The sequence below is a fragment of the Suricata suricatta genome, chromosome 7, assembly GCF_006229205.1.
Source record: "Suricata suricatta isolate VVHF042 chromosome 7, meerkat_22Aug2017_6uvM2_HiC, whole genome shotgun sequence".
Taxonomy (NCBI): Eukaryota; Metazoa; Chordata; class Mammalia; order Carnivora; family Herpestidae; genus Suricata; species Suricata suricatta.
The window spans coordinates 4,214,483-4,223,366 of NC_043706.1; the positions used below are offsets into that span (position 1 = coordinate 4,214,483).

The 8,884-nt window shown below is 49.8% G+C and overlaps 1 protein-coding gene and 1 pseudogene across 1 annotated transcript in view; one reads left to right on the plus strand and one right to left on the minus strand.

Moving 5' to 3' along the window:
* Positions 1–8,878, minus strand: part of CARMIL1 (capping protein regulator and myosin 1 linker 1) — a 298,331-nt gene extending 289,453 nt beyond the window's left edge. The window contains exons 1-2 of the mRNA XM_029944967.1: positions 8,804–8,878; positions 3,956–4,053 (exon numbers count right to left, since the gene is read on the minus strand). Coding sequence (XP_029800827.1) covers positions 3,956–4,053; positions 8,804–8,843 — 138 coding nt within the window. The 5' untranslated portion in view covers positions 8,844–8,878. The remainder of the gene's footprint in view (positions 1–3,955; positions 4,054–8,803) is intronic.
* LOC115297221 lies at positions 6,869–6,950 on the plus strand (annotated as a pseudogene).
* Positions 8,879–8,884: the final 6 nt, after the last annotated feature.

Sequence of the window (8,884 nt, forward strand, 5' to 3'; positions counted from 1 at the left end):
TCACGGTCCTCAGTGAAGGCAGCGGCTTCTCGGGCATCTGAAGGGGTAGCTTCTTGGGGCGCCTGGGGGGCTCAGTCAGTTAAGTACCTGACTTCGGCTCAGGTCATGATCTCATGGTCCATGAGTTCGAGCCCCGCGTCGGGCTCTGTGCTGACAGCTCAGAGCCTGGAGCCTCCTTCGGATTCTGTCTCCCTCTCTCCCTCTGTTCCTCCCCTGCTCATACTCTGTCTCCCTCTTTGAAAAGTAAATGAACATTAAAAATTTTTCAGGGGCGCCTGGGTGGCTCAGTCGGTTAAGCCTCCGGCTTCGGCTCAGGTCAGATCTCACATTCGTGGGTTCGAGCCCCGCGTCAGGCTCTGTGCTGACAGCTAGCTCAGAGCCTGGAGCCTGCTTACGGTTCTGCGTCTCCCTCTCTCTCTGACCCTCCCCCTCTCATACTCTGTCTCTCTCTGTATCAAAAATAAGTAAAACATTAAAAAAAAATTTTTTTTTTTAATTTTTTTTCAAAAAAAAACCCAAAAAACGGGGGGGAAGGGAGTCGCACTGTCCGGGCCACTGAGAGGACAAGGCAGCACCTCTTGGCTCGTCTCCCTTGATCACTTGCCGGGTGTCTGTCACGCGCTGGGCACAGCCCCAAGCAGCATTGAGACATGTCCTGCTTAATCTTCAAAGCAGCCATTTACAAACAGACTCTGTGAGAACACCTGTCCCATTAGAGAGAGGAACTGCGGCTTCACATGTTGTAAAGCGGCTGGGCTGCCGTGTGAACCAGGTGTGACTCCAGGGCCCAGGACTTAACCCCTGAGCCCCACCGCGTCCCTAGAGACAGGAGGATAAAGTTCACGTAAAGGTCACGAGAAACAGGTGGTGGGAAGAGATGGATTTAACCCGCCCCACTCCCCTGACGGCCCAGCTGCAAGGCAAGGTCAACTCACTGCCTGGCCGCTCTCCGCCCCGTACGTGCCCCCGCCGTTCTTCGAAGGCTTCCCTAGCGTGTGAACGCCCCTGGCTTCCAGGCGTTCCCCTGTCCTCTCTGTCCAGAATGTGTCTCCACTCTCTTCCCCTGGCAACTCCCACTCAGACCTCAAGTGTCGGCTCAGGCTTCCGTTCCTTCCAGAAGTCTTCCCTGATGATCGAGTCCGAGAATGTGCTGTCACAGACCCCGGGGCATCCCACTCCGAGCTCCAGGCGCTGCCCACTGACATGTTTGCCTCCCCAACCAGACGGTGAGCTCTGAAGACATGAAGTCTGGTGCATACAACATACACGGCATACTGTAGGTGCTCAATAAGTCAGGAAATTATGTGCAAGCCAGTCTGTCAACCAAATAAACACAAGGCGAGTCCCGATCCTTCTAGGGTCCCAATCTTCCTGACCCCTGGGTGACAGCGTGCCATCACGCAACAACAAGCCAAAGGATGCTGTCTTTCTATTTGGATAATAATGGTGAAGCAGACAGGCTCGAGTGAGGCGTGTCTGGGTTCAAATCGCGGCTCTGTCATTAACTAGCCGCCCGATCCAAAGCAACGCCCTGAGCCCCTTCGAATGTGAAGGGAGACGTAAGTCATGCCCCCCTCACAGGGCTGCTGTGGCTGGCGCATGATCAAGTGTTCAAAACAGAGTCCAGCTCTCAGTCCATGTTCAATGAATAACAGCGATCGTGACCATGAGAAGAAGGAAGATGAAGATAAACCTTCTACAGAAGATAAGCTACAAACAGTATGAAGTCTCCCACTGTAAAAAGAGGGAACTAAGAAACATGTAACACACTCGCAGCCGGATAAGGAAGGACGCTAAGAGCAAGCACTGAGGGAAAAGAAATAAAACTGAAACAAGATACATTGAACGTATCAAGCCAACTCATTTATTTCCGATGTGAGCAGACTGACAGTCAAAAGTCAGAAGTGAAACTTATAAAGCGCTTCCCCGTGTTCCCCCAGGTCACTAAAGTGCATTTCTCTAAACTCAGACACTCCAAAATCAACATTGTGACCATCTTGCTCAGACTTGAATATGTCTATTAGGATCGTCACATTCTGACTATTTCTATTAATAATTCCTGCCCATGCGTGTAAGGAAAAGCTAAAACAAGTTTATAACCAAGCTACCAGAAACTAAGTTCCTGACTTGGGGAGATAAATGCTTAGGAAGACGTGTAATTTGGTTAGAACCTCAGCCAGCTGAGTGTGGGGAGGGGGGAGGGGTCTTCCCATCACCTACTTAATCATAACCATTTGTAAAAGGCGCTAACTTTGCCTTACTGGACGCTTAAGTTTGTCTTTAACATTTTCACCTTGTAAATTTCACTCATGGAATGGGCTCCTTCTCAGTATGATGAACAGTATCCACAGCAAATATTACCACGTGCCACATCAGACCTTGGTGGCAACAAACACTACCACTCATGTTCTATAAAGGGGTACCCATCTTGTAACGATTTACTTTAAATGTAGAAAACAACAAGGCACAGAAACAAAACTTCTCTCCACACTACCACCTCCCCAAAGCACCACTCTCCTACAACATTAAGTAAAATACACTCTAAGGAAATTCACTCTTTTATTTTTATAGATTTTTTTAAAGTTCCTTTATATAAGCGATCCTAACACCCAATGTGGGGCTTGAACTCATGACCCCAAGATCAAGGGCCCCATGCTCTACCACCTGAGCCAGCCAGGCGCCCCAAAAATGTACTCATTAAAGCAAAATAAATCAGAATAATGGTCCCAATCATTCCTGCTAGTGATACGTCTAATGATACAGGCTACATGAACACACTGGATTCCAAGGCCAAAGCCACGCAGTCAAGTTTTCCCACTCTCATTTCTCTGCCCTCCCGACTCATACACGCAGACCACAGAGAAAGAGAAGTCAGTCATCAAGAGCATAATCCTTCCATCTACAGGACTGGCAGTTAGATAATCTAAAAGATCCTCAACACAGATGTTACCAGAAAGACACTTCGCATCCTGTGGCAACTTCAACTAAAAAGACAGAATATTAAAAGTATTCTCTTCCGCATGACACAGGGCTGGGATTGTTTCTAAAATACTCCAGGAGGGGTGAGGGTGGGGAGAACTGTGGGGGGTAAACGAGACGGTGAAACCCAAAACCACTACTAAAGCTGAACATTCACAGAGTCAGGACACGCATCTCTACTTCGGCGCATGTCTGAGAATCTCCTACGATAAAAAGAAAACAGAATATTCTCTCCGACAAAAACACAAACAACATGTACTCTCCCCAAGGCCACTTCAAGGTTCACCACAGTGCCAACCTAGAAGCCACTAAAATACCACAAAGGGCTCTTCACTTCTCTAAAGGCACAGCCCAGTCACTGACGGTGACCTCCCCCCTCTGTGACCAGCACGGTCCAATCGCTGGGCCCCCAGCAGCAGCCCCACACGCTGGGGGGACCCCAAGTCCAATCTCAGCACTAGGAGATACTGCCTCCAACAGGCAGTTCCCCTCGAAATACCAACCATCCATGTGAAATGACAGGTGTTTTCTTTCCAGTATGATTGATTGACTCAGACACAGCATCTGAGAACATTTAGTTACATAGTTAAACTACCAGGAGATGATTTTTTTAAACTCTTCCCTAAGTCCTTACAAATAAAATCAGACAATCCGCCACAGCAAAGATAACTTTGAATAAGCTTCATTTCACATCAAACTGAATAATTAGAAAATGGCTGGAGGAGATGACCTCCATGTGGGTGACTGTGATACTCTTAAGAAATACAATTTTTAATACTTCAAACTCAAAATTGTAAATGCCCTACCGTTACCTTTCAATGGTCAGATATTCCAATTAACCCAAGACAAAATGGCCATCAGAACTTTCGAACAATGTGAATCACAGCACTCGAGTTGCCTGGAAATTAAGCAATCAAAACAACCAAGAGGAAAAACACTTTCACTTCCAAACGTTTTAAGAACCGAGAATGCTTACCAGCACTTTGTTTTCAACTTTGTCTCCCTTAACTTCCAGCTTCACTTTCTTCTTCACTGCAATTTTTATCTTTCTGCCAATAACATCCTTTATGCTTTCTGAAAGAAGAGAATAGTTTCATGATGTTCTTTTACTGATAAGAAAAGCAAGCATGGGAGAGGAGAGATCATTTGAAGGAGTATTTTTGTTTATTATTGTTGTCTTTTTTTTTAGCTTATTTTAACAAGCCTGATAGTTATCAGTCACCACATATTTAATGAACACCTACTATGTGCCTCGTACTGGGGGCTCAGATGCTGAGGCCGATACAAAGCACGTGACATAATACCAGTTCGTGCAAACATAACCTTGCTGGCCAAACGGGATGCACACACAAGAAAACACCCTGAGTGGCGTCAGGCAGAATCATGGAACGTGGTATTGCGCACACCATAAGCACAACAGGAATTCACAAACTCCCCTGGCTGGTTACCTCTGGCCCCAGCAGCCTCTGTGTTCATCACCGTGGCCTAGAAACACTACCGGTTTTTAGGAGTGCCTTCACAGGATAGCTGGGTAAATGGCCAAGAGCCCGAACGAGCCTGGACAATTCAGCCAGGGAAGGGTGATCCCGGCCAGCTGTCCTCCTGAAGTCACGTCAGCACAACACCCCCAAGAGAGGTCGAAGACAATGGGAAAAGAGGAATCAAGAGAGAAGGGGAGACTTCAAACTGCGGATGGCGGCGGGAAGGTCTTTCTGGAGTGAGTGCTCCAAATGCAACAGGTCCCAAATCAAACTCCTTCTCTTCCCCCCCCCACTCCTCTGGCCACTAATGAAGCCAGAAACCTTGTTGTTCTCAGATAGGAAGCCAGTCACCTGCTTTCCCACCCCCTAAAGAGCTCCCAACCCCCCCGCCCCTCCGGCTGACCTGACCGGCACTCAGGGACTCAGAATCTCTCCCCACAAGTCCATGATGTCTGACCCATCAGCTCTCTGGTCCCCTCCCTAACCAAAGGGACCCTTCCAAAACCACCGTTGGAGCACATCCCTCTTGCTCTCTGAGTTGCTGTCATTCCTGGGTAAACCCCAACCCTGGAGCGTGCGGCCCAAGGTCTTCCACAGCCTTCCGGCTTGCCCTCACAGCACACACTCTTAGCAAGCCAATCACCCATCCCATCATCGCCAGCTTGCACACCCCCGGGATTTCGTAGGTATCGCTCCCTTCCCTGGGATGCCCTTTCCCTACTCTCCTGGTTACATCCTACCTCAAAATATAGTAACCTCCTCTGTACTCCGTAGCTCTGTGTTCTAAATTATAATCACTTTGGCTTATTCATATATTCAATCCAAAATATACGGCCACAGGAATAGCTCCCGCGTGGCAAATGTTCTGTAGATGCAGCGGGAGAGATGGCCCTGCCTTTCACAGGTGTTTACAGTCTAGAGGCCAGATGCCTCTAGAAAATTCTGCACTCACTACCCTGAGATCACAGACAAGGAGATTTATGAAGGTTTCAGGCAGGAGGGGACTCCTGAGCTGAATCTTGAAAGAGTAGGAAATAGATCACTGGCCCAAAGCATGGTGTATGGGGGCGCCTGGATGGCACAGTCAGTTAAACATCCGACTCTTGATCTCAGCTCAGGTCAGGATCTCACAGTTGGTGAGTTCAAGCCCCATGTTGGGCTCTGCGCTGACGGTGCAGAGCCCACTTGGGATTCTGTCTCACCTTCTCTCTGTCCCTCTGCTGCTTTTACTTTCTTTCTCTCTCAAAATAAATAAATAAACTTAAAAGAATAAATAAAAAACAAGGGCATCTGGGTGGCTCAGTTGGTTGGGCACCTGACTTCAGCTCAGGTCATGATCTCACAGTCCGTGAGTTCACGTCCCACATTGGGCTCTCTGCTGACAGCTCACAGAGCCTGGAGCCTGCTTCAGGATTCTGTGTCTCCGTCTTTCTCTGTGCCCCTCCTCCTCATGCTCCCTCTCTTGCTTTCTTTTGAAAAATAAATAAAAACATCAAAAAAAAGAATTTTAAAAAAACAAAACACAGTGGATAATATAAGTCACTGAGGTACAGGAAGGAAACAAATTTTATTTATATTTGCAATGTTTCAGTTTATGTTTTAAATTATACGTGCTAGGAGTGCCTGGATAGCTCACTTGGTTAAGTGTCCAACTCTTGGTTTTGACTCAGGTCGTGATCTTGCAGTTTTATGAGTTCAAGCCCCAAGTCAGGCTCTGTGCTAGAGACAAGGACCTGTTTGGGATTCTCTCTCCTTCTCTCTCTAAATAAATAAACTTTAAATTATACATGATAAATGAAGTATGTCGTTTAATAAATAAATGCTTATTAAGGAGTAATCAAATATTCTTATTGGAGACCCACCACAAAAGTTTAGAGCCACTAAGATAAGAGTGAGGAAGGGCACTGGGAGCCTGAGTGGCTCAGTGGGTTGAGCATCTGACTTTGGCTCAGGTCAGGATCTCGAGGTTCATGGGTTCAAGCCCCCCATGGGGCTTACTGCCGCCATTGCAGAGCCGGCTTCGGATCTTGTGTCCCCCTGCCTCTGCCCCTTCTCCACTTGCAAACTTTTTTTAATTATTAAAAAAAAAAAAAGGTGGAAAAAAGGGAAGAAGGAGCTTGTCCACAAGAAGGGCAGGAAAGAAGAGAAAGCACAGGTTTGGTCAGGGGCTGACAGGGAGGAGCTGGGCTTTTGGGACAAAAGGGGACAGGTGGGGTCCCCCAGGGCCCTGGGAGTTCCTGGCCAGCTCACCTCTGATCAGACTCCTCCTCCCTCCCCTAAAAGAGGCCTGTGGGAAAGGAGCATCAGAAATGGACTTGTCGTCCTCATCAGCATTTAAATTTTTTTTATAAGAGCCCAAATTTCTTTCATAATCAGAGAGACACAATCCATTTTCTAAACACCTTCGGATCGCTTCTCGGCCTTTTGGCTAAGATCAAGTGTAGTATCTAAACACCTTCGGGGGTTAGCTTAAGGAAAGAGACAGCTTTTCACACGGTTGCCATTTTGAATGGATCGGAATGGAACTCTCAACGAGAAAGTGGGTGCCCCCCTCTAGGAATTCCCCCATCCCAGACTAATTAGACCATATAAAGGCCCAGAAAAATCATACTGGGCATGTCACAAAAGTATGTGTCACTTGGTTGAAAGACATGTGATCTGGGCAAGACTCAATAAACACACATTCCATTTCTAGATAAGGATTAAATCAACTTTTAAAACATACCAAAGGGTTTATTTTGAGTACATCGACATAATCCAGGTATCTAATTTCCCTCCCTTCCCTGACCTTCCCCCCTATCTAAGGAACTACCTAACCTTTTCATTACCAGGCTCAAGGACAGCTAACCTACAAACCCACCGACCGCTTCAACGACCCTCATCCCCAGGCGGGAGGCCAGGCTGTCCTGAACTTCCTCAGGACCTCCGGCAGCATCTCAGAGGCTGCGGGGCATCGCTTTCCCCTTCCAGGAGGGGCGCTGGGAAGATGCCGCCTCCCAGGGCCTCCCAGAACCGGATGGGCCACTCACTCCATCAAAGCCAGCTGATGCTTTATCTCAGGAGCGACTCCACAGGGCTGGGGAGAGAGGAGAGGCCAGGGTGGGGGGAGGGGACAGTAACTTCAGGTCCTAATTTGGGGTAAAAAATTAGGTTTGGGTTTGGGGTTTGGTTGTTTTTTTTCCCCTAACTCAACAAAAACAGAAGCTTCCATGCAAACCTAGTAACAGCTTCTTCACATCAAGTATCACCTGCTGAGTTAAGTCACTAAAGGGAAAGCACACACAAACTCCTCCGAAGTATTGCGGCTAAAAGGAGACACAGCGGGGCGAGTTTCTCAAATGCAGAAGCACAGGCAGGCACAACTTCCTCGTGCTGTCAGCACCCATCAAACAGCGTCCTTCCCCGCAGTGCGCCAAGGATGGTACAGTCAAGAATACAGGGCACTGGGGCTCGAAACACGCGCGCACACGTACCTGGTTAAAATACAACATGCTACACACACACACACACAGTCTGTCTCTCTCTCTCTCTCTCTCTCTCTCTCTCTCTCTCTCTCTCTCTTAAACGCTGGGTTTTCTAAAACATTCTGTCCCACCTCATTTTTGCTCTGCCGTTTTAACCCCCCACATAATTAAGTCAACCCCAAGAGGTAGACGAAGACCAACGCTCCCCCCCACCTCGCAACTCAAAAAAAAAAAAAAAAAGCCAACCTCAAGGGCCTCAAACAATGCCTCACCTGGCACAGGGTACTCCACACAGGTTCGCAGGGACCCGCGATGGGGGGAATCGGTAGGTGAACTATTATTAAAATAAGCTGGAATCATTAACCCTCAGTCACCCGGTCCGAGTCGGCCTCAGGCCTGTAACCCCTTCGCTGCCGGTGGGCCGAGCGAAGCCACGCCTCGCCGGGTTCGGGGAGCGCCTCCGACCTGCGCCCCCTCCCCCGCGTGCGCGAGGAGGGGGGGTGTCCGGGCGGCAGGTGCCTGAGATGACCCCTTGGGCGCTCGCCCCCCGTCCCCCTGCTGGCCTTCCCCGGACTTCCCCGAGTTTGGGGCAGTGGGCTGGTCGCCGTCAGGGGTGCTCCCCGCTCGCAGAACTCCCCACTCCAGGCAGCCCGCCCCCCGCTTCCGCAGACCTCGACCCCCACCTCCCAGCGGCAGCGGCTGGGGACGCGCCCCGGGCTCCGGGGACCCCCGCCGTCCCCACAGCCACCCTCCCGGGACTCGGCTCCCACGGCGGCGAGACGCGAGCAAAGTTGCGGGCGCCCCGCCCAGCACGGCGGCGACCCGAGGGGCGCCGCGACTTCGCGGGACCGGCGGGCGGCGGCGGGGGCGGCCTCTTACCTGTCAGCTCCCCGGGGACCTCGGCGCTCTCGTCGGTCATGGTGGCCCTCCGGGCGCGGGGCCAGTGCCGGTCCCACGCCG